Raw genomic sequence first — 26,631 nt, 5'->3', positions numbered from 1 at the left:
CCCAGAACTGAACACAGGATTTGAAGTGTGGCCTCACCAGTGCTGAGTACACGGGAACAATTCCTGCCCTTGACCTGCTGGCCACACTATTGCTGACACAGGCCAGGATGCCACTGGCCTTTTTGGCCACTTGGGCACACCACTGCTCTCTACAAAGGCTGAATGTCATATCTATTACTATATTGGGCAAATTCAGCACTAAAAAGTCAAAGTTGTTTATATTTGTCTTATAATTTGTCTCATTTTGACCATGTCCACAAACACTTTTTGTGAATACTGAGTGTAAGTGAGCCAATACTTGCCTTTCAGAGGAAGCTTTTAAAAAGATTGTCTGAGAACTCAACCCTTAACAGAAAGTGACAAGGAGAAAATAAAAGAAATTATCTGAATATCCCATTTGGGACTGAGTGCTTATCAGAGATATAAGCTCCATACCACAGGGGAGAAATAGGAAATACTTGACACTGATGTTTGCAATTTATTCTCATTGAAGTCCTAAAAATGCCTTTGAAAGATCCTGAGAACCAAAACAACGCCAAGAAAAACCAAACACTGTATATGTTTTCACTGATCTGATTAGTCGTAATATGTTGCATTCATACAGCAGTTTCAGACATTAGGGTGCTACATTCTGTCTCCTTTTCAAGCACACAATGCATTGGCTTGCTTTACTTACTAGTAGCAGTAGCAGGACAATATCAGGATTATCACAGGCACAGGCTACATGCATTGATGTCCAAAAATCCTCATCTTGATGATTTACATTTACTCCTCTGTCAATTAGAATTTCTGCAGCAAATGCATTATCATAGCGAGCACACTAGAAGAAAAAAGAGCAGATTAGGGATGGTGTTTTCCTCAACGTACAACTAAATTTATTACATACAATTTAAATTGGGCAAATGACGCATTGTAGTTAAGCTGCTGTGTTTGTAGGGAACAACAGCTGAGGAAACTATAGAAATAATTGTGTGGAGATTTCTAGTTCCATGTGCATGATTCACAGAATCCCCCTATTTCCTTATGAAATCTGCTGAATCTACAATAAGGATGAGACTTTTTTTCTGTTCAATACTGTCATTCCAAATCAGTGCACAGGCATCAGTGCATGATGATCACATCATGAGTAGAGATATCTAAGTATTTGTACACCCACACATACATATGTCCATGCATACATGAATTTCTGCATTTACGCAGTTCAGGGCATAATACACCGCTCTTCACACCCTGCTTCTATTTCTAATCCACTAATTATACTGATTTCTGTTCAAGTGTCTTTTCCAGATATATACTCTGCTCACTGAGGATGATACTGTAGGGTGGTGGGATGCACGTGCATGTGCATATGTGTTAATGTTTAAATACGTTTCTATAACTTGGTCATGATCACATCTTTGGTAGAGAAGAAGAAAATGGCCTAGACATTGTTTTGACCTTACTTCTCTGTCAGATCTGTGACTTTTTATGCACAAGGTTATGGATAATACCTTAAAAGACAATCAGGGCACCTCGGTTAAGACCCTGACTCTGGCCTCACACACAATTTCAGTAACTCTTTAGAGAAGGATCCTATCTCCTTCTCCATGGAGGACCAGTTATGGGGAGACTTATTTTAATCTGGCATAGAAGCCAGGATACTAAAGGAAGTGGGGAAGAAGGAAAAGTGTGTAACTGGATTTGACTGTGAAGTCAAGCTACAGCTGAGATCTTCAGCAGAATGCAGCAGCTGCAGGTATCCCTGTGATCACAAACACAGATAACCCTGAAGATGAATATTAAATTCTGTCAGGATAAAAAGTAGTCCCACCCTTAATGATTTCCAAATATACTGACCATTAAATTACAAAACAGAAATTAAATTCTGATGTTTAGTTTGTGTAACTTATCTGGCAGCTCTAGAAACAGTTTTGCTTTGTTGCATAGGAATCATTCATTGTATCAGTACAACTTAAATTGAGATGTTCTATGCTGAAATTATAACAAATCAGACTTAAGACATTTTATATTACAGATCAGCATAATCTAACAGCAACCATATTTTAAAGCCATTGTGAAACAAACAAACCCCAAAACAACGAGTTCTAGAGAAGACAGGTATCACTGAGCCATTTTGTGTATTAATAGTAGACATAGAGCCTTTTGTGATTAGTTGCAACTTAGATTTGTTGCTGGTCCTTTATTCTTGTTTAAAAGATTTTGTGAAACAATTGGGCAAGCTCAGTTAAAGTTCCAGAATAAAACAGTGCCATATTTACTTTGTTATAAGGGTGGGGGTGGGTGATTGCCTGGGTGAATTGACCTGACACTGTGTGCTTCGTACTGTATGGGCAGCTCAGGCACGTACTCGATTTTTATTGTAGTTCTCTCATGGAGCCTAAAGAGAATTCAGTGAATACCTTTCAAGCTTCCATAGCTTGCCTAGATTCAACCATATTGGGATACTCTTTACAGAGACAGAAACTGAATCTTTATTAAGTGTCACATTAGATTTTATTTTTTTTTCAGAATTATATCACATTTGGAAATTAATAGATATGGAAAAGGAAAATGGAATTATATAATGAATCAGATTTTTAAAAGAATGTCAAGATACATAGATTTTCCATTCATTCTGACACTAAAACATTCAGCCTACAAGTGGAAAGAATAAACACTAAGCTCCCCTTTGGACCAAGCAGCTTCACAATTGTAAAACTAACACTTAGAATGGATCTGAGTGGGCCTTAAGAACACAGGTGCATGCTAAATTACTAGTTTCAATTCTTGCTGGAAAATAAATTTGGCTTATCTTGTTTCCCTGAGTCATGATTCTCCTCTTCTGTCTGTACTGCTCCCAAATCAGGGTCAAATCCCAATTTCCTTGAATTGCCTCTATCTCCAGTACGATGAGCATTTTCCTGTAAATTATGAGTAATTACAAGTAACTCTGACTAAACTGAGGCAGTAGGTTACACATAGCTGTCTATTGCAATTTTCTTACTGTAGAAAGCTTTTCTTCCTTCGGAAGCATATGTGTGCCTGTGAAGCAGCAGGCACCAGTTGAGAGATACTGACTGTGACAGTGAATTGGGGTGTGATACAGATCAAGAAACCTAAAATGGCACAGTTCAACTGCAGATTTTATCTGCAGTTAAAAACTGTGCATCAGCTAAACTAGATAAAGCAACTTAAAATCCTTGAAGATTAGTTTTACTTTCTTTTATTTTAAAATGCCTGACACTTATGTCAAATCATCTACACTGGAGATAAAGATTGTCTCCTAGGGCTTTTGACACAGGGCAAGATTTGGGATGCCTCTGTTTTCGGAATCCCAAAGAAAACAACTCATTTGGAATTCATTTTTAAAGAGTGATTGAGCACCTTTACAGCAGACAGACAGCTAGAGAAAAGAGAATTAAAATTTTATCTCTTCCAAATCAGTACTGCACTTTACCCTTACCTTGGCCTCCATTTCCTAAGTCCTTGGTTAAATAGTGTGGCCATGGAAGATGGAAAGCACAGATTAATTACATAACGGAAATGCTGTATCTTGCAAGAGATGGTCACAGGTGTGCTGGAGCCCAGTAATATTACAGGGGCTCATTCTCATCAATAAATTACTGTATTTTGTATACATAATATGAGAAACATAATCCAACTGTTCTAAAATGAAGCACTCTGCCAGCAGACTTTTTGTTACTTTGCTCAGTTGCATTTCTATGAGCCACAGTGTGCAACGAAGTTGGATCCAAATGTCTTAAAATAGTTTCACATTGAATAGACAGCATGTCTGCAACTGAAACACCAAAGACTAGAGAAAAGGATCATAAAATGTAGGAATTATTTGAGTTTTGATACTGGCTTCTGCAATGCCAAAATTCTATTCCTATGGTATTTTTTTTCTGTCTGCCTGTCATGTCCTTACCCATTGCTTTTACTTTCATTATTATATAAGAATTGTTTTTATTTTATCTTCCTGTTACTTAATCTGAATTGATATGCAGATTATGATATGAATAATGATAAAATAAATGCAGATAATGTGTTAACTGTCCACATGTAGGAAACTGGTGCAAGAAAGTATCACAAAAACAAAAGGAAAAATGCTAAATCGTTTAGTTTTTTTCATATAAGACCTGTGAATCTTTGAACCATATAATTTTGTATTTGGAATCAAACAGTATTTACTTTGCTCTTTCTTGCTGCACAGATAACTTATAAATAAAACTCTTCATTCTCCTTTGTTAGCTATCCTATGACGTGATCCATTTTTTAGTAAACAATTTGTAAATGACCATTTATTTAAAAAGCATAACTGGGTGCATTCATAGCCATGGTGGAGCTCTGTAGACTAAAAAAAATTGCTAAGCCTTTCTTTTTTGTTAATATGTCAAACCTGCTATTCCCTATCCCACCATATTTATCCACAGTCACTAACACTAATCTTCAATCACTCTTACCAGATGAAGCAGGGAGCCTCCTGAGGAAAGAAGCATAAGAGGGTCAGCACCATCCTTCAACAGCCGTAGCACTGAAATATCAAAGAAAAGAGGAACAAGACTTAATACACCTAATATACCTAATCTAACAGCAGTACACCTAATTCTGAACTGCTATTAGGCTGATTCTTAATCATCTTCATCAGGGGATTTATTAATATATTCAAATCTCTTATTTAACAGCAAAACTATCATGTCAGCATTTGCCATCTCACCGATATAGCTAAGCCTGCAAAGAAAAAGACCTTCGATAATGAACAATAAGTATCAACAGAATCAAGGACTTTTCAAGTGTATAGACGAGCATGTTAGTTTTGTTCATACAAGAGGGGAGGACTGGAGGAAAGAGCCATGTCAAGGTCACAATCATCTGACTAGTTCATTTGGGAGCAAAATCACAGTTAACTGGTGTTATTTTACTTTTCAGAGTTCCCATGGGATATATTGGCTTTTTCACTATATACTTGAAACTAGTATTCATAACTGATATCACTGGAAATTAATCATCATACCAAAGCTAAATGATCTGCACTCAATTCAGCCTTTTCAGTGCATTGTCAGAGCACTGATGCAGCATAATCTTTAAAACGATATTTGGAGCCACACTCCACTCCCAGTTACATGTATCAAACCCCTTTGAAATGAAAACAGGCTCATAAGTGCAAGCAAAACCACAACCCTTCACATTGGTGCTCATTCAAGTGTGAAAATTCAGCACTTTTCCCCCATGGTCTTGATTGCCTTTATAACCTTTTCACTCTGAACCAAAGCACTGACTAACTCACAGAAACAGTGTTCATTGCTTGAACAGAACTGTGCAGTAGCAATGCTTGGCAGTACCAGGGGACTCCACACCAGCATTGCAACCCTGTCTTCATTAAACTGCCATGAAAAACCCTTTCAAAAGGCCTCTCTCCATGAGAATAGCCACCAATAATGTTTCCTGAGTAGGAGCACAGGTAGTTCTGTCTTCATCGTCTCGAAATCTTGAACTTAATTCTTGGTTAAGATCCTGGATGGACTTGTGCAAACAACTGCAAAGAAATTTTAAGTTGTAAAATGGGTTCCACTGAGATGTCTGTCCTACAAGAGTGCCAGAGATTTGTCTCAAGGCTCTTCTGTTAATCTGTCAACAGACTCATAATCACCACCTCCTGCCAACCTATACATTTTCTGTATCTGTTTTCTTTCTCTCAAGGATATATTGCAACTCCATTTTCACTGTATAGTTAAACTTCTTACAGCATTCAGACATTACTTAACCTACTTGAAAGGCATCAGTTTTCGTTTCAAATATTGTCAATTTATAGAAGCAATGTTTTTTGAATTATTTTTGACCAGATGCCCTAGAAAAAAATTCTCCTAATATTTGGTTAAAAAGTTTGGTTAAAAGCCTGTAAAATTAGAGTGAAACACTTGGTATCATCATTATCAAACACATCATATAGCAAAACCACACCTGTATAATAGAAAAATATTTACAACAATTAGGCAAATTCATTTAATCTTTTGTTCTTTTTTAAACTTTGAAAGTCAAAAATCAATCAAAAGTCCTGTATAGAGTTTTACTTTACAAATAGTTCCATGGTACCTATTTCTCCTCACCAAAGGTCTTATCTCATTTAATTTACATAATTGTAAAAGGCTTATACGTTCTGGCAAATGCCACTTTGAAAGTAAGCCATTATTAGAAGTCCCTGTCATCCCCAGAATATCCACCAAAAATAAAATGGGAGCTTTAGGGTAACACAGAATAAAAAACACTGTAAAACACCTGCTAAGCAAGATGAAAAATCACAGAATCAGAGTGGGAAGGTACAGAATTATTTACAAAATTTCATAACATCAGGAGAAACTGATGAACAATAAAAAGCAAACCATTCCTTTCTGCTCTCTCAGATACACAAATGTCATGCTGAAGCACACACATGTCCTCATCCAGAGAGACCATTAAAAATAGAGGTTCAGAACTAAGTTTCTTCCTTTTTTAAATACCTAAATTTCTGACCACATATGGAGATGCTCTCTCTATCTCAGGTTTAAAGTGAGTAAAAACTTTTAAATCCTTCTTCCTTAAACAAGCATGCAACTACATCCTCCTCAAGAGTTAATATTTCAAATGTTCCTATGTTATGCCATTTCTTTAGTAGGGAAGAAAATATTATTTCCATATCACAGAAGATTTCTTGAGGCTCTGAAAGTAATTTCATTCTCCCAATCTCGTTAGTATTTCACCTGAAGAAATTAACACTCCAAAGTCTTCCCTTTCCTTCATCCCCTATTTTCCAGGGGAAGAAAACAATTCACACATTATGTGGTGGCAGAGCAAGTACACTGTGGGTTGGTGGCAGAAGTCTTATATTGACTGGAACTGTTATGAAACATCATCCTCAGTCTGAGTTTCTACAAGATGGGATAAGACACGTGAGGCATTAACCAAAGGAGTCTGTTCCCTTCCCCCATTCACGAAGGGACTTACACATCTTCACCTCTGGCTATCTCTGCATGGGGGAACTGACTTTGACAGCACAAAAAGTAACACAAATAGCAAAAATTAAATGTGGAATTTCTTGTTGGGTCACTGAGATTAACTCAATCATTGTGAGCCTTGGGATCACCAAAAGTGGCTTTAGGATGGGTCCTTCTATGCAAAGACAGAAAAGGAAGACTTCTCTCTTTTGGCAGAAGCAGGACACATGGGAAGGTCAGTGGGTTGGGAAATTGCATTTCTAACAGTATTCCACAAGAATTTCATCTGGAGCCTAAAATAGTAACCAAGAGACAGAAAGAAACTCTGACTACTCAGGTATAAAAAATATGGGCAATTTATTGGATATCTTCCTCCCACCAACCCCCAAAGACTTAGTTTACATAGAGAAGATATGCAAAACAAAGTAATGCTTTTCCAGATCCATTTTGCAATTCCTTGCAGTTGAAACCAAAAAAACAACAGACCATTTCTAGATCCGAGTTTGAAATCTATTAGAATTAATTGGTTTGCCTTGATTTTTTTCTACCAGCAGAAATGCAGAGCAAGATTACAGCATAAATAATTTATATGTTAACTCTGATCTTCAAGTAGAACATTAAATAATTGTGACCATAAACAAATTACTGAGTCACATACAAAAACATTAGGGAACGTGGATAAAAGATCAATAGATTTTGTTCTTTTTCTTTGGTCTGGTGTCTTTTTCCTCATTATTGCACACAGCTTGATCACTGCTTCAGGAAATTCACATTACTCAGACTACCAGGACAAGTTATGTAAACTCTGCTTTCAACTGGGCAAAAGTCTGTGTCCTGAATCAGGATTATGTGCTACATGCCTCTGCATTTAAAAGCAAATTTAAAAAAAAAAAAAAATTCTTTCCTTGAATTTATCCCCTCTGCAAAATACAATAAAAAAATCAAGAAAAGAAAATCACAGTAACAAATCCCCCTTCCTACTAGACAACTCACTTAGATCATTTACATAAGACTTCACTAGTCAGTAGAAAGTATTCATCTTATGTTCATATTTTCCTTTTGATAGAACTACGACATAAAATCATTGTCAGCCTTGGGATCACCAAAAGTGGCTTTAGAATAGGTCCTTCTATGCAAAGACAGAAGATCAAGACTCTTTTGGCAGAAGCAGGACACATCGGAAGGTCAGTGGGTTGGGAAATTGCGTTTCTAACAGTATTTCACAAGAATTTCATCTGGAGCCTAAAACAGTAACCAAGAGACAGAAAGAAACTCTGGCTACTGAGGTATAAAAACTATAGGAAATTTATGAGATATTTAGATAGTAAATACTACCTAATGCTAGTAATTTTGGATTTAATGCCCTAATGAGGACAGAAAGTAATACAAAACTCTATTCAAGAAATGCTAAATGTCAATTAATGCAATTTTAAGGCAGCTTTCATAAGACTTTATTTTAAAACTTGTTTTACTTGCAATCTTTCATGTAAGAAAAGTTTACAGGAATGATCAAACTAAAAACTGACTTAAAAGCAGGAAGTTGACATTTACCTGGAAAAAAAACAAAACACCACAAAACCCCAAACCAACCAACCAACCAACCAAAAAAAAAAAAAAAACCAAAAAAAAAACAAAAAAAAAACAACCAACCAACCAAAAAAAAAAAAAAAAAAAAAAACAAAAAAAAAAAAAAAAAAAAAAAAAAAAACAAAAACAAAAAAAACAGAGTAAAACCAGAGTAAAAAACTTTCAGCAAACTCTGAGGGTTTTCTTGTGTATGTATAAACCGGTCCATCCATTTTCTGATATCTTTTAGATTTGACACACAAAATTATTGGCAACTTAGAACAGAATTTCAGAATTTCATACCTAATTTCAGATCTAATAAAGAAAGCATTGGATGCATTGAAGTCTCATCAGAAAAAAAAGATAATAATGAACAGACCTTTCTAAGTATCCTCAATGTTGTAATTTTAACCAAATTATTCCAGAAAGCTGAATACATTTTCACTTTCCATTGATTGTATTGACTAGATTATGACTCATAATAGAGCCTTATAATGCAGTGTACTCATTATTGCTGTGCCTGTTACCAGGCACAAGTCTTGTACTAACTTTGCCTGTGGAACTAGGGCTGTAAGGCTTTACTTTTTCTGGGCTTGTCTTGGCTTGCTTTGAGCTTTGTTTTACTTGTTACAGCAACAAGGTGACAATTATCTAACACCGTTTTGTTTAGCTCGGTGTAACTGTGGTGTATAATGCATTAAGGATTTTGATATACATGGCAGCCCCCAGCACTTACACTGCGCTGTGGTTATAATCCATCTATGGTGGCATACAGAGCTATCTGTGATCTGTGTGCTGCAGACTAAAGGGATACTGACCTGAAGTAACAGCAGAGCTTGAAAAGTGAATTCAGAGGTCCCAGGGCTATCAGTAACTCACCAGGGATCTGCTACTGATGGCAACACAAACTTAGGCACTGGGCAATGTTGCATCCACAGCAAACTCAGTTTTAGTAGTAACAGAAAAGACAAAAATAAAGGCACCTAACATACATAAAACCTAACATTTGGTCATCTATTGTGCTGTATATAGACTACTCGTGTATTCTCCTATTACCTGTTCCTCTGGGGAATAGCAGCCAGCAAACGTAAACTTTATTCCTGTTAACATCTATTTTTGTTCTCTCTAGTTTAGCAGGAATAACTCCAGCTGGAAGAGGTTACTTGTTCATGATGTGCATAAACATGACTTACTGCTGCAGAAGCAAAGCTAAAATGCTGCTGATTCTGGAATGGATTACCACATTCCCCTCCTACCCTAGGCTGTATATTTTTGTCACTTGGCACACACAAAGATTTCCAACTACACCAAGGACCAGGGAATGTAGCATTGGGTAATGGGTATGAATAGGGAGAATGGAGTAGCCACTAATTCCCATCCAGAGCTGAAAGTAGTTTTGCCATAAGCTGACCATGAAATTGAATCACAACAGAAGTGATACTGAAAGATGTGTAATAGCATCCTTCCACCCCTTCAACTTCCACCAGTTAAGAGTCATGTTTTTCCCCTTAGTTCCTCCACAGTCAGATATTTGGTCCACCACTGGCATCTTAAAGTCTGTACAGATTAATCACTTAGAATTCTCTCCACATTCATACCTCCTTAGTTCTCTTTTCTCATTCCTCAGCAGTCACTCCATACTTTTCAGCTTGTACCAAAGGTGTTTATGAGAAACCTGCTATGCAATTCAGCTATATGTGAGAACAGATGAATGCCAGTCTCTGGTAATTTCTTAATCAGAACACCAAATGAAATAATACAAAAAGTCATAAATGTTTGGTTAATGTAGTCTTAGAAAAAATATTTACCTCATGCCTTGCTATGAGTAGTCAAAAATTAAATTTTAAAATCCAAGTAACAGTGTTGGTAATTTAATAATTCTTTTTAAGTGTCTTGTTTATCTAACAAAGACATTTGCTTGCAGCAATACTGTTACCCCACTACCACTACAGCAATGGCTCAGGCTTCAGAGCAAGCCCATCAGTTGACAGTGTTTATTCAGAGCAGTCATGCCCTTAATGAGCTTTGCAAACAACTGATTTGTAATCCCACTTCTTTTTACATGAAATATTTCCAGAGTTCATTGGCAACATCTGTCAGACTTGTTCAGATCTTCTCATTTTCAGGAGAACTCTTGGAAATAAATTCCCATTTTTGCTTCACAAAGATTAAAGGCAGCAAACCATGAACAGAATATGCACATTTGCACAGATAAGTGTGCCATTCACAGACTTCAGAAATGAAGAGAGGGAAATTACTCTTTCCATACTGGTTGAATTTGAGAGTGTTAGTCTTGCATATCCAAGCTATAGTGCCCACTGCTTGAACAGAGCACTGACAAGGATAGAGCTGACATTTCCATCCTTCCTGTCAGAGTTTCTATAGTTTTTAATTTTTTTTCAGGTAGCCAGGAATCATAATACCATGACCCCAAAGCAACTGGGTCATTGATTCTCTTCTGAAATTAAAAGCCTTATGTGAAATGTCAGGCTGATTTCTGCGCTCCATTGGACACAATATTACCTTTAAAAGAAACAAGCCAAGCCACCAATGGTGGCTGACAGAGGTAGTCCTACAGCCCCACTCAGCGTTTCTCCCAGCTTTAATGCTGGAAGATCAAAATCCATGGTAGTTCTTTCTCATACTCTCTTTGTGGAGGAATCAGTCAGACCCCACAGGCTTACACACAGCTGAGGGGCTGGATCTCTCAGTGTGGGAGGGAACTGCACGCAGCACAGGTGAGCATGTGACAAGTGTTATAAATTATTAGAAGTCAATCCGAAATAAAAGAATTTATTTAGCAATTTTCCAAGATTAAATTAAAAGGTCATAATAAAATTGGACAACATCAATCAAATGCTGGGTGGACAGGGTGACAGCAGCAACGGTGCTATCCAACTATGGTCCTTCTGAGCTTGTCTGTCCGGCTAGCTCTGCTCTTCAGATACCATACAAACGAGTTAATCCTTTGGGTCCAGATTTCAGACAGAGACGTGACCTTGCTTGGAAGAATGGAGCAGCTCACACTTGGTGTTACTTAGGAAGGTGTTTATTCAGGGCGAAAGCCCAGGTGGTCAAAGCGTGAGTGGTTGCGAAAGTTCTGGCTTGCCCTTATCAACATGGGCGTTACAGATGGAAATGAGGGGGAGTGGGTTAGGTACAGGGGAGCTGGACTTTGACATGTAGGGGAAAAAGGGATGTGGATGATACCCGAGGCCTGGCAGAGCCACCTGGCTTCGCCAGAGCCATTAAGTACCAGGGAGTGTCCACAGATAACATACAATAGGTCTACAATGGGCTAAGCCAAGCTATCAGAGACATACCATGGGGATGGCCCGGGCCTATTATGTGACTTGATGTCCTGGGTTGCAGTGTAGGATGTACACAAAGTATTTATTCTATCACCATCTTCATGAACTGCTGAAACCAGGTGGGCTAGTGTTTTCCCAAGGGTGTCTTCTGCTAATGGCCTTTGGGGTGTCTTCTGCTAATGGCCCATTAACGCCCAGCCCATGAGTCACAGGTAACTCCCTCCAGGGGTTATCTCTGTTTAATGGGCCATCAAGGACCCACTTCACACTTCTCATCCTATTGTGAGATGCTCTGCCCAGGGGGAGGAGCCAAGCATTCTCACCTGGATATAAGCTGGTATGTAGGACAGTGCAAAAGCACTTATCCACTGGATTCCCAGAGGACCAGAGCTCCCAGACCTTTCTACAGGATCACTGCTTCAGGAAGAGCACCTCACCTGGACTGCTTCCACCATCCTGCTCAGGTTGTATTCTGACTCTGTCAGTGATCCTTTGTGTTATTGCATTTATTTTATTTTATTTTTACCTTTTTACCTTTCTTCTTATTAAATTATATCTCTGACTTGGAGCCTCTCATTTGTTTTGCTTTCAAACCACAACACTTGATTACAGTGATCAAGAGAAACAGCGTGGGGGTCGATGAACACTTACAGAAACTTAACAAAAATGACAGACATTTTAGAAAACTCGAAATGCACACTGCAACATCCAACCTTGCCCACGAATGCTGGGTCTCGCGTACAGCATTTATACAGTTTTTCTGTCCGGAGGCTAAGTCTATTGAGAGTCAGAATATTCATGCATTTCTTTATTCCTGAGTTAGGTTTTGAAAGAATTTCCTGTAAGTAAGAAAGAAGTCTCAAGAGTCATCCCAGACTTCTCCTTTGGAGTGCTGATTTGATCATCTTTTGGATCCTCTGCCAAGATAGATATCAGATCCTGAGTAGCCGTTAAGTAGAAGTTCCTCCTTGATGAATGGGCCATTTCCAGCCAGGCCCTGCCATTTCTGTTGCAAATTTGGTGGTATCACAGCTGCACAATGGGCCTCGGAATCCAGGAAATGCCCCCAGTAGCTTTTAACAGTCCAAACTTTTAATACAATATTTTTATATGCAAATTTATATACTACATCTATCACAACAATGTAAGTCCATTTCTTTGTGCCTAGCTTTGTGCCACTTTCCTACCAGATCTTGTGCCATCAGCTGTTGTGTGTCCACGCCCCAGCACTCACCAGCCCTGACAGCTCCCTGCCATGCTGGAGGTTGAGGGCACAGCCCTCCTGTGGTCTGAGGTATCTTGAACTGGAAAATCATACTGAAAACAATGGTTATGTCTCTGAGCCACACACTCACTAAGTCCAACTCCAATGAGATCCATAAGGAGAGGAACAGTTCTCCCATGGGACAGACATTTCTATCATTGTAGACACAGCCAGAATAATTTATGTTATAAATGCAAAGGCAAATTTCAGGTTAATAAATGACAATTTATTAATAACAGAATATCGAGCACCTGAAAAAGAGAAAAACCACAATAATAGGAAATTGTCAGCGCGCGCTGGGTGGATAGAGGTCCGCACCGATGTACCAGACGCCCTAGTCCACGCCAGTGCAGCTCTCAGTCCACCGTTTTATAGGAATTTTCTGCCCTTAGGCAGTCCAGGTGTCCAAGGTGGGTTGAATAGTCCGGATTTCTTTTCGATGGCCCTCCCAGACCTCATCAAGTCTAGTTGTCTCATTCCGGGAAGGCTCCTTTCTTATGTCAATTCCAAGAGTCTGTCTTATGTTGATTTCATTCCGCTTGTGGCACCAGAAGGTTGAGGAAGGAATTTCTCCTTGCCTTGGCGAGGAAGTGATTCTTATCAGGGTTGGCCAGTGTCTTTTGTCTAAGTTGATGACCTTTGTCCTGTCTTTGCAACTGAGATTAGCAGGCTGAGAGAGAACGGTTACCCTTCTATTGGATTTTACAATTTTACTTTAGCTTTGTTTCATTATACATCGAATTATTATTTTATACACGAATTTTTACCCTATTTTTATCACAATTTATGAGTAAGGGACTACAGTTATTCAAGAACTACATTTAAAACTTTTCCTCCAGGCAAATTCCCCCTCTTTCATTTCTGTGTACATTAAATATAATGCAGTCTGTGTCTCCACTGGAAAATTTTAAGACCACAAACCCAATGGCTTAAAAAATCATAATGTGTGCCTCTTATAATGCCCAGGCAGTGACAGATCAACCTATTTCCTTACACAAAAGTGACAATGGGCAGCAGTCAAATGTAACACTCCTAAGTTGTGATGTGGAAGGCAAAACAGTGGTGTAAATCACAGTAATTTTGCGAAGATTGGAAGTAGCCATTCAGTTCTGTGGCCCAAAGACATTGCTGCAAGGGCCACACCAAGGATCAAAAAGCAATCATGGTGATCTGTGGTTTAGAGCTTTGGCCAGAAGGAGAGAACTGTTGTGGTAAGGTCTTAGTCACTAATAAAGCTGTGATTTTATCTCTCTGCACCTACGACCTGTGTATATAACAGAGGTGTTCCTGAAACCATTCAGCATCACCTTGCGAAATAACACATGCTACCTAAAAATACTGGGTCTATCATCACAGCTAATAGCACAGCCAGGGTTTTGCCAGCATAGCTACTTCTGTGGACAAAATAGCTATGTCAACAAAAACTGGAAGCACAGACCTGACTGAATCCAGAATGTGTGTTACTGAGATAAAATTACAATAAAGCAAAGCTTTGTAACATTTACTGGAAGTTGAACACTCTAGAATTAACCTTAGTGAAAAGATGTACAGTAAATTTAAATGTAGCTTTTCTTAAAACTTTCACTTCCAGCTAGTTAATGAGATTTATTTATTTCATAGTTAAGAAAAAAAAAGGAATCAAATATTTAGCATTTAGTTAATGTATTTAATTTTTTACACATATTATATCTGTCTCCCGTGTATGCATTTTTCAGGAGTTTCTGACAAAGGTGACTAAAACCAGTAAGAACTTTATCATCAGGCTACAGTCAAGTATTTGAAAAGCTCACAACCCACTAGGTTCATCTTAGATATATGTTTGAAAGCTCATTATATTGCCAGTATAATTTTTAGGCCAATTTTTCAGCTACAGAAACACCTGATTGTACATTCAAATGATTGTAGAATTGAATAAAAACCTCAGATCTTACAGTATTTTTCTGAAAAAGAAAAAAAATATTTCAGAATTCGCAAATTTCCAGTCCTACTGGAAATTTCCAGTCATTAAATGATAAACACTAGCAAAGAGATCAGAAAAATAACTCATTCTGTGGTAACTACCTTAATTTGAAAACCATTGTCATACCCATGCTTTTCCTTAATTGTAACAGTTATAGAATTTGCATACAATGCAAATTTTTATCTGAACAGACTGTACACCTCCTCTGATTCACCAACATTTATGTTGATTCTATGCCAACGCTACTTAAGTGGCATAAATCAAATTACTGCTGACTTATATTCCTTATGAAGCAAGAGTCAGTCCCTCTTTAACTCTCACAACATGCAAAGCAAGTTTATGCCAGCTGGCTTAGAAGCCTTGTAAGCAACTCATTACGATTTGTATTAGAGATCTTCAAGGATAACAGACTACTATCCTGCTCAGCAGCTGCTAAATGGTTCTAATTACCAGCTGTAGACCACTGGCTGTTACATCCCTGTGTCTCTTTGAATTCCCAGGATGTGCAGTGCACCAGGAAGCAAACTTAAACCAGGTAGTATTAGGAGCATTACCGACCTATGCATTTATCCAAAACAATTGTCTGTGTGGCATATAAGTGACCAAAACTATGAAGAAAATGTGTAGCTCCAGGAACATCTCACCACTTGACATATGTGACTCAGGCACCACCTTTCACAGTGTGTGATCTGTGACAGTTTACATTGTCAAAACCAGAGCTGCTTCCCTCTGGCTCATGCATTCATTCACACACTCCTGCCCTCATCTTTGCATAGCAGTGCCACATGTCACTGCTGCCATGAGCGGCGATGGAGACTTAAACAAGCTGAAGACCAACCTTGTGAAAGGCAGTTTCCAAATGGTTCATCTCCCTCATAAGCATAAAGATGGGAGGAAAAAGGGTGGGACAGAAGCAGTGCCAGAGAGAAAGGAGAGCAACCAACGGCAGCCTCAATTTCAGCTTAGTTTTAAACTGTGTTAGAAATTTAAGAGTCATTTGGTATTAGAAGTATCCTTAGGGAACTATCAGAATCAAGTCAGTGTTTCCAAGACACCTGAATGTTTCCTTTCTTTCTCTGCATCAGCCTTGGCAGCTGTGCAGCAGGAGGGTGAATTGGTTGAGAGAGGTGACACAGAATTTAGCTGTTAATTCTAGGGGGTGATGGACTTTCTTTTTGATCAGTTTGCTGAACTTACTCTGCAGCCACACAATTGCTAAATCTGATACAAAAAGAGCACGCAGTAAAAAACGGTGGTAGGAAGAGCATCACAAATTCATTAATGAAATTTTCTGAATTAGAAAATATAGCATTGACATAACATCCAGATGGGGCAGTGGGACAAGGCCCAGCTGCCAGACCCTGTCCAGCTGCCCTGGCATGGCACTCGTGCTCCCAGTGGCCCACACAGCAGCTGGGAGCATCTGGCCCTCATGGTGCCCTTACAGCATTTACCTGTATTTAATTAGGTTCAAACAAGCTATCATCTCCAAAAGGATTTCCAGTCCCTCCCACAGTTCCATAGGTTTCATGGGAGCAGGGTGAAGTCTCTGCTGTTTTACCTTGGCACTATGAATGCCAACATAGTTAAGTTTTTCTGACTAAAATACTATTTATCTATACATCATTTTATAGCACATTAAAACTGCTGTGCTGTGAAACACTTTTTGGTTGAGACACATCCTGCTATATGGTAAACCCCAAACTATCAACACACTTCAGACTACTGATACCAGCATCCTCTTTCAGACATTTCAGAGGTGGTCAAGAGATGTGAAGAGCAATGGAGAAACCCTGTGCACAAATTAAATCATTCCCTCTTCACTTTTATAGAGTATTAAGATAGACAGAGTGAAATTGGATTTTGGGCTATTCATGTCACACATTTTTCAACAATATCGGCATTCAGTTGCAGTCTTTTATGGTTTGCCAAAACCAAGCGAGAATAACATATTATACTTCTAAATGGTTCTTTTCTACTTCACAATGCCCACCCTCACCTCTCAATTTATTTTTCTTTTCCTAACACAATTCATGAGGTTTGCAAAGACTTATGACTCCTTGTATGTATGGACAGAATGACACCTCCTATTGGAGGTGACAGAATAGGATTTGATGCCTTTGTCAGCTCGGAGATGGAATCACCACATCAAGAAAATTGAGCTTCTGGGGACACAATGTGAAGCCTCTCCTACTCTGCTAAGAATTTGTGACTGAGAAACTGGTACAAGAGGTCTGGAGAGATTATCTGTACTGTTCAGTCATGATAACTGCAGGAAAGCAGCATATGGGGTCCTGTCATGGGTCTCCCACATAAACATGAATATACAAAGCATGCATGCTGCATGAATGCTTCAGATTGGGTAAACTCATCAAGTACTACCTTACAATTCTATTCAGCACTTACTGCACTGGTTGCAGCATGCTGGTTACCAAATTCTTCTATTAACCTGTGCACTATATAAAACAGATATTAAAATTTTCACATATTGGTTATGTGAAAGACTTATGCCACAAATCTTCAAAGAAAAAAACTGTGCCTCTGCACCTAGCTGAAAAAGGTTTTCATTCCTTGTTACTTGTTTTCCAGAATTTGATTTGGCTGAATTGCTGCATTCTTGAAATTAATTATATTTTTCCTAAAGGTATTTCAAGCAGGTTATATCCACAGATGTCCAAGTCTTCTTCAGTATTTTCTAATTTTTCACCTCTTTCCCTGATATGAAGGGTCTGACAGTTACAGCTAGAACTTCTCTCAAATGTTGGCTCCCAAACTCCCAATCTGCAAGGAATTCTTTTACACTTGGCAAAGGGCAAACTTGTCACATTTCATGATAAAACACAACAACTTTTTTTCATCCTTGTTCATTTCTGACAAGGGGGCCTAAATACTAACTTTCACACTTGCCTGCTGTGTATTCTTTGTGCAGACTAGAAGTCTTCTGTCAGTAGTGACTACAACAAAGGTGCAACCAAAAGACAACTGCTAAGCATCCTAATAACACCAATACGGGTCATGTTTTAACTAATGTTTTAATACATTCTGCGATCTTTATTAGTCTCCCTGAAAACTGATGGATGGCCCAGAGGTCCAGCAAGGAGATCAAATTGCCCACAGACATGTCCAGACAGGAGACATCTCTTCCAGTCAGGGCTGCTCTAACTGCATGAGCACAGCCTCCTGGAAATCATCCTGCTTCCAACTCACTCACATCCCACAGCTGTTTCTGGAGGCTTCCAACTTCAGTGCATTCTGGCTAACACCTTCGTTTTCCCTCATCAGTTACAGCAACAACCACCACTACCAATATGTCAACAACAAAAAACTTAAAAAATAAACAATGAACACATTATCACCCCAAGAACAACAGATCATGTGTATGAAGCCAGCACGGAAGGAAAGAGCTATCCAACTTGAAAACTGTGACTGACACTTTCTTAAACCGCCTCAGAAGAAGCAAAGGAAAACATCTCCATGTATCTGCTTTGAGATAAGGCTGTCAGACACGGGCAGCTAAAGATTGCAGCAATATAGGCTTCACTTGATTTCAAAGTTCAGTATGAAATGCAAATACAGGGACACAGGGGACTGGAATGACAGATTTACAACAGTTCACCTGAAAGAAATATGCAACTAAAGAGACAAACTTAAAGCACAAACAGTTCTGCATTCCATATCACCAAGCTCACAGACAGCTAAATCTACATACCAATCTTATGTAAGGTGAACCTACACAGGGTTACCAGTGAAGTATTTGAGGATCTGGGGAACATAGGATGTGATGGATGACAGACCCTCTGCCTCTTCTCTGATACCAGTCAGACACTAGAATAGCAAAATTATTATGCCAAAGGTAGAGCAACCAAAACAAAGAAAATTTTGCTTTATTTATGTTTTACTTCATTTTTTACAGGTATGGATTGCCACAGTGTGAACTGGAGTTACAGGCCAGCATGGAGAGGACAAAATTACATTCACACAATACCTAGTATAACCACCTCTGTTTTATAGTTTATGGAAACAAAAGTCTGACATAAAAACTGATGGTTTTATTTGGCTTTGAAGCAGAATTATCAGTTGCTCTCCACAGGATTTTCTCTGCTTTGCTTAATCTGCTCTTGCACTACAATAGTAGCAGCTGCCTTAGTTCAATACTCGAGTTATCTCATTCCTCTACAAAGTCAGCATGCATTGTACCTTCTGAGGTCCTTCTAGCCAGACTGATCTTTTAACTATGTGAATTCAATCTTGATGTCGGCAAGGGGAAGGAACAACCAACATTACCTGACAGAAGAGGATATCTCCATTCTGACTCATACCAATGAGTCCATGTCATATAGAGCCACATGGTAGGTTTGGGCTGCAGTAATGAGCTTCAGCTACAGGGCCTCAAGCTTTCCCAGTGATACTCAGTACCACATGTTCTCTTGTGTTCAAACAATACATCTGACAGGTAGCTGGTACATAAATCTGGTAAATCAGGGAGAAGCCAGAGAGAATGCCACACTAGAAGTGCCTAAATTAAGAAAAAGAGGTAAAGACTAATCCAGAAGCATCAAATAAAACAACATATATTTGGACTTTACATCTGTCCTTTTCTGCTCAACTTGTATAATTCTAAATATGTGACCCATAGGATTTGTAGGGAGAGGCTTGAAAGCAAAAGAAGTCTAACATTCACCCTGTACAGGAGCTGAGAAGCCAGTGAAGTTCAGAAAACCATTATTAAAAGGTATGATAGTTGGTATCTTCTTACAGGATGTCCTTTTAGTAGACTAAGAAACAAAGCAGCAGTTCAAATTTCACACAGATATATACAGCTTTAAGAACACATTTCAATGCATATTTTCAGTACTGTCAATGAGTAAATGTGGAAGTCTGGAAAAAACTATCATTTTACGTCAGCAGTAGTCATGATGGCTAAAATCTGGAGCCCGACCCAAACTCAAGGATTTAGTGCTACAGCTATCATGTTTGTCTTTTGAGCCCAAATGTAATCAAAATCCTAAAAGTGCATGCTGTGAGAAATTACCTCCTCTAACCATCTCATTGTCTAGTAAAATGACTGTGTTGCTTCAAGGTCACGTTTACACTGCATTGTAGCAGAGACTCATCAGAAATAAACATAATAAGAAAGCAGTATGTGGTTCCAGGCTGACTGAATTCTACCTTGAACCTTTGTATATACTTAAAACCCTTGTTCAAAGGAGGGCATTAAGAAATACTGTAAATTTCACCTTAGCTACTCACATTTCCACCTCAATTCTTGGATGCAATTCACACAGAAATACAAGCTAAATTAGCCATTCTCTTAGATTTATTGGCGGTATTCTTGAAACCTTAAATTCCTCCACTATAATAACCTACTACTGTAAAGGCTGCAATTAATGTTAATTGAGAAGAATCAGATTTTCTATACATTATTCCATATAAGCTTTCTACTAATTTCTATCATGGCTATAGAGTTTGCTCACTATCAATTTGAAGTGCAAAGGTCTTAACAGCTAAAAACCCTTGCAGACTGAGTTAAGAGGATACCTCAGTGCACTGAGAAGAAAGAATCCTCTACCTCATGTCTCGGAGAAGAGAAAGATGACTGAAATAAGCAGTATTTTGTGGAGTATTATCCTTTGTGTTTTGAATTTGTGCTGAAGAAGAAAAATTATTAAGCACTACATAAATCTTTTTCATTCTCGGATATATTTGTGGTTTTACTGGAAAAGGAACTAGGATTCAGACAGAATGAAAGAATCATAGAATATGCTGAGTTGGAAAGGACCCATAAGGATCATCGAGTCCAACTCCTGGGCCTGCACAGGATACCCCAAGAGCCACACCATGTACCTGAGAACATTGTTCAAATGCCTGAAATCTGAAAGCCTGGTGTTGTAACCACTGGCCTGGGGAGGCTATTCCAGTGTCCAACCACCCTCCAGGTGAAAAATCTTTTCCTGAAATCCAACCTAAACCTCCCCTGATACAATTCAGGCCAGTTCCTGGGGTCCTGTTATTGATCACCACAGAGAAGAGATCAGTGCCTGGCCCTCCTCTTCCCCTCACCAGGAATGTGTAACTGCAGTGAGGTCTCCCCTCAGTCTCCTCTTCTCCAGGCTGAACAGACCAAGTGACCTCAGCTGCTCCTCACACGGCTTCTCCTCAAGGCCCTTCACCATCTTTGTTCCCCTCCTTTGGACAATCTCTAATAGTTCAATATCTTTTGTATATTGTGGCACCCAAACTGCCCCCAGCACTGGAGGTGTGGCCGTCCCAGCTCAGAGCAGAGGGGACAATCCCCTCCCTTGCCCTGCTGGCCATGCTGTGCCTGATGTCCCCAGGACAGGGTTGGCCCTCCTGGCTGCCAGGGCACTGCTGGCTCATGTTCAACTTGCCACTGACCAGGAACCCCAGGCCCTTTTTTGTGGCACTGCTTTGCAGTCTCTCATTCCCCAGTCTATACTCACAACCACAGTGTGAGTGCCCAATCACTGGTGCACAATTTGGCATATGCTCTGGTTAAAAAAGAGCAGAATAACAAAAAAGGCCTAAAGAGATAGGACCTAGCAATTAAAAAAATATATTTGCTGCATTTAGTGGCTCTAATTATATTAATTTAGTTATGCCTTCAATGGTTCTAGAAAAAGATACTCCACTCAGTTACCCCACTCCACAAAACCTTCAAGCAAACTCCGCGTTTTAGAAATTTTGAAGGAATATTCTTCTGAAATTGGCAACAAATTTGACAGTCATAAAATAAAGTCTGCATATTGTAAGATATCAGAAAAAGATCTTTTCCCAGTCTTATGTTTAAGTATTCAATATTATTTTATTTTATAGTCAAGTGTAGCAACTTGAGTACGCCCTGGTAGAAAAATGCTTCTGGAGTTGAATTAAAAAATTGAAAAAAAAATTAAAGACTTATTTAAGTTCATTTTTGTAAAGAATTGTATAATTGTTGTAAAGGTTTGCTTGTAAAAAAAATAGATTTTTCTTTTCTGATTTATTTCCCTATATAATTTCTATCATAGTGTAATTTGTGATTGAAATGTAAGCATTTTAAAATAAGTGATATTGAAAGATAGATACAGAAAATTTTCCCTTTTGTACTGAAATAGTGTTGGAAATCAATATGAAGCACAATAATTACGCAGGAGATGAAATCAAAATCAAATTGCATAGAAAATATTCTATTTTTGTTCTCTTTTTATTTCATAAGAATAGACTAGGATCTTCTGCCGTTACAGCAATTTTATTTTTTTTTTAATCGGTGACTTATAATAATAACTAGAGAATGTCAGCAGTACCTGCTACTCAGTGGATACCATCTCTCACAGAGAGAATGGGCTTCTGATTGCTGCCAATTTAGAGACTTGCATCCCACTGTGGATCCCCTTTCAAATGAATAGAAAGAATGCCAGGTGCCAATTTGTAGGTTGCTAATGGCTTAACGAACCTTTATTGGCATGACAGTAAATTTGTGAGTGATTAGTCCTTGTGTTTCTTCATACTTCATACTTGAATGCTGGAGCAAGCTGTGCTGGTTTCAGCTGGGGTAGAGATAATTTTCTTCACAGTGGCTGGTAGGGGGCCATGTTTTGGATTTGTGCTGAACACAGGGTCAATAATATAAAGATGGTTTTGTTATTGCTGAGCAGGTCTTACACAGAGCCATAGCCTTTTCTGCTTTTCTTACAACCATGGTGGGGAGGAAGTTGTTGGTGCCTGGGAGGTTGGGAGGGACACAGCCAGAACAGGTGACCGCAACTGACCAAAGCGATGTCCCAGACCACAGGGCATCATGCTCAGTATATAAAAGAGGGGGAAGAAGGAGGAAGGGTGTATATTTAGAGTATTGGAATTTATCTTCACAAGTCACCATTACATGTGATGAGCCCCTGCTCTCCTGGAGATGGCTGCACAACCATGGGAAGGAGTAAATTCATTGCTTGTTTTTCACTGCTTGTGTATGTGGCATTTGCTTTCCCTATTAAACTGTCTTTATCTCAGCCCACAAGTTCTCTGCTACTCTTCTGATTCTCTCCCCAGTCCTGCTGGTGGAGGAGTGAGGCTGCATGGAGCTTGGCTGCTGGCCACATCTTGGGTTAAACCACAACACATGCCCAAGTGAAAAACTTTTTATTATTAAATGTAAAGGAAGGTCTTTTGAGAAAAAAACTCATGAGCATGGAAATATAAATAAGCTTAATAAGTTAAAAATTGAATAAAAAAGGAACAGATACATGTCTATTTCTTCAGACCAGATAACACTTAAAAAGCTGGATTCTTGTTTAGGGGTAATGGTCTTCTAAAATAATTTTTCTTGACATTTTAGTTTGCAAAAGCCATTTGAATAAGTCTGATTAGAAATCATGAATAATATAAATACTGGCTTTTCCAACGCAGGAAAGCTTCATATCATAGTCCACCAAAATAAATATTTGAGGATTTTGAAAATGTGTTCAGAAGTAAATTTTAAAAAATTAGGAATATAAGTATTTATTCAAAGATTCTACTATAAATATTACATTTTACATTTTTGATTGAAGCAACATTTATGACTTCTAGTTAATCAAACGTGGTTTGTTTGGATATGTAGGGTTGATGTTCAAGAATGGACTTACCTGCATAGAAAACAAGCAACTCAGTGCCTACATTTTAGAAACTTGTGATTAAAAAAAAATCCAAAAGCTGACTTTCTAGAAACTCTATATTAGGGAGAAAAAAGCATGAGTTTTAACAAATGCTTCAGAATGAACTTATAGATACCCAAAAACACCAAAAGGGAATCACGAAGTTCAAACACATATCTCAGTTTTTATTTATTTAGAGCCAAACATGTGAAACAGGACTGCAAATAGGCCAGAACATACTCCTGTTTTCAAAACACATTTAGTAGCAGATCTAATGATAGCATTGAGATTTTTGTACAACAATTTACTATTCATTCAATTTTCTATGGTTTACTGTAATGTAAGCAAGACCAGTTAGATCTAATTTGCTTCTCAGGGAAAGCCATGCCAGGCTGGACAGTGCTCGAGATACTTGAAATGTGTGGATAGAAGGGGACAGAAGAGTCAGTGGGACAAAGAAACGCACAGACAAAAATAGCTCTTAAAGCAACCCACAGGCAAAACCTGTGGGCTAGAAAAAATGGGTGGCTCACAGCTCAAAGCTCAGTTTTTGTGGAGAAGAGGACATCATAACTCCATTTGATCAAAAGACAGATAAATTACACTTGATGTGAATCTCCTTACTCAGATGGATCCAAAATAGAGGGATGCCTTTCCCCACTTGGTACAGACAGAGAATAGCTGTTCAAACAAAGGTAATTCTGGGCATGTGCAAGGACAAAAAATTGCAGCTGAAACAAATTAGGAAAATGTCACAGTTAAGAGAAAAGTAGTCATGGAGCAGAAGCACTCCTGTGGTTAGACAGTCTATATGGAGAACAAAACCATAGATTGAACCTACATCCTCAAGTCTATTCTTCACTTTTTGACATGTCATACCTTTTTCTGTAAGCCTTACTTTTTCCTATTAAATAAGTGGTGTATATAAGTAATCATATTTATTTTTATCAACAACAAATCATTTAATATTCAGTTCTCAGCTTCACTGAAATACTAAAAATGTAAACACATAGACAAAAAGCACATATGGAATCCTGTAGGAATTCAGATGTATTCAAATTTCTTCTCCCTGTGATTTTATGATTGCTTTTGAAATGGGCTGCTTTCATTACTAAACATCTGTTACCCAATAACTAAAGGCATTATGTTTCCCTGCATCATAACAAAAGATGCCGTGTGTTGCTGAATTCAGCACACATGGAAAGTTAACAACCATGCTGAATCTATAGGATTGAAGCCTTGCCCTGGTTTGAAATATCTCTACCTTCTGGGCCTTTGGAAAAGCTTCTTCATCAATGGGTGGATTGAGAGGGTTGAGTGATGTTTCATTTTCCTATACACAGGACAGATTAAATCACCAGCTGCATGTTGGACAGTCAGTTGTGTTAGTGTCATCCAAAGTTCCAGACATGATTCCAAGTCCAGAATACATGAATTTGTCTTGTGAAGGTATTCATTTACAGTATATACTTTTCCTTCATTTACAGTATATACTTTTCCTTCTTTCCAAAACCCTAATTTGCAAAATTTTTGTGTACTTCATTAATTTCATATGCTGTGATTAGACTCTTGCTTCACTATTCAGTGTCTAGTGCTCATGTCTCTTAAGGATTGGACAATGAATATTAAATTGGATAAATTATCATACATGTGTGGTGCGATCTCTTCTACAATAGTTCCAAGCAAATCAACATTTGTAAATAGTCCCTTTTAGATTACTGCCTAATGTACATTCTTCTCCTCTGATTCAAGGGAAACACTGTAAAATCTAAAATAGCTCTGTGTGGAGAAGTCTCCCTGTTATTACATGTATAATAAATTCCATTTGCTTCCCCAGAAAAATAAAAAATAGGTTTTAATGAAGTTTAGATTGAGAGTAAATAGTAATCTGAAATGAAAATATATTAAATAATGCTAGAACGATCATGAAACGAAACACTATAAAAGCTGACAAATCTTTGATTTAAATTTTAAAAAGGATTGAGCATGCTAAAAAAAGATAATACAGAGTATGTAATACTCTTTATATTGTTCTGAATGTTCTTGCCTGTTCTGAGTTTTAAATTCCTAAAACAGAAATTAGATTAAATTGATTTTTTTGGAGGGTTCCCTCTTCATGACATCACTATGCAGGACCTTAATAATTCCTGCTATTTCTCTCATTTCCTATTAATTCAGATTTTGGCCCAAGGTTTTTTCTTGGGTTTTTTTTGGTGTTTTTTTTTTTGTTGTTGTTTTTTTTTTTGGGTTTTTTTTGGGGTTTTTTTGGGTTTTTTTGGGGGGCGGTTGTTTGGTTGTTTGTTTGTTGCTTTCATTTTGGGTTTTGTTTGTTTGTTTGTTTGTTTGTGATTTTTTGTTTGGGTTTTTGTTTGGGTTTTTTTTGTTTTTGTTTTTTAATCTGGGAGATTTCTTCTGTCATGAAAGTTACCTGTGCATGCTAAACACACTACAACTATTTTTCATTTTATCCTTCTCAGAGCTGGAATAACTGGTAAAAGTGAGATTTCCTGAGAGAAAGAGTAAAATCAAGAATGCATGAAAAACTGGGGAAAGTTATTCAAATTACACAACTAAATTCTGATTCACCAACTGTGTTTATATTTCTGACCTTTATGCCTTTGGTATAATACATCAATAAAAGTGTGTGTATATATATATATATATATATACACACACACACATTTATATAAAATATACATATCCCATGCATTTAATTTTTCTCATTTATTATTATTTACTATCATTCATTATTATTTTAGCCCTGCCTCTTCAGAAGGCTGTAGCGGCAACATACAGTATACAAAAGAAATGCTAATTAAAGTACCTTTGGGAGGAGAATAGAATGAAAGAAGGCAATATTAAATATTAATCATAAGAAACAAGGCAGGAAAATGTTTAAAGTGGAAGCAAACAAGAGTGGATTATGGTAATCTATCATGGCACAGAAGACTAA

At 38.0% G+C, this 26,631-nt stretch overlaps 1 protein-coding gene across 1 annotated transcript in view; it reads right to left on the bottom strand.

The window, feature by feature from the left end:
• The window catches only part of MYO16 (myosin XVI), a gene marked incomplete at its 5' end in the record, with an annotated part of 289,157 nt that overhangs the window by 236,178 nt on the left and 26,348 nt on the right, over positions 1–26,631 (bottom strand). Inside the window, 2 exon segments of the mRNA XM_083883531.1 lie at positions 677–820; positions 4,443–4,513. Coding sequence (XP_083739657.1) covers positions 677–820; positions 4,443–4,513 — 215 coding nt within the window.

Source organism: Zosterops lateralis (assembly GCF_965231275.1).
Source record: "Zosterops lateralis genome assembly, chromosome: 2".
Lineage (NCBI taxonomy): Eukaryota > Metazoa > Chordata > Aves > Passeriformes > Zosteropidae > Zosterops > Zosterops lateralis.
The sequence above is the reverse complement of the archived record's forward strand: the minus strand, read 5'-3'. Positions and strand labels throughout refer to the sequence as shown.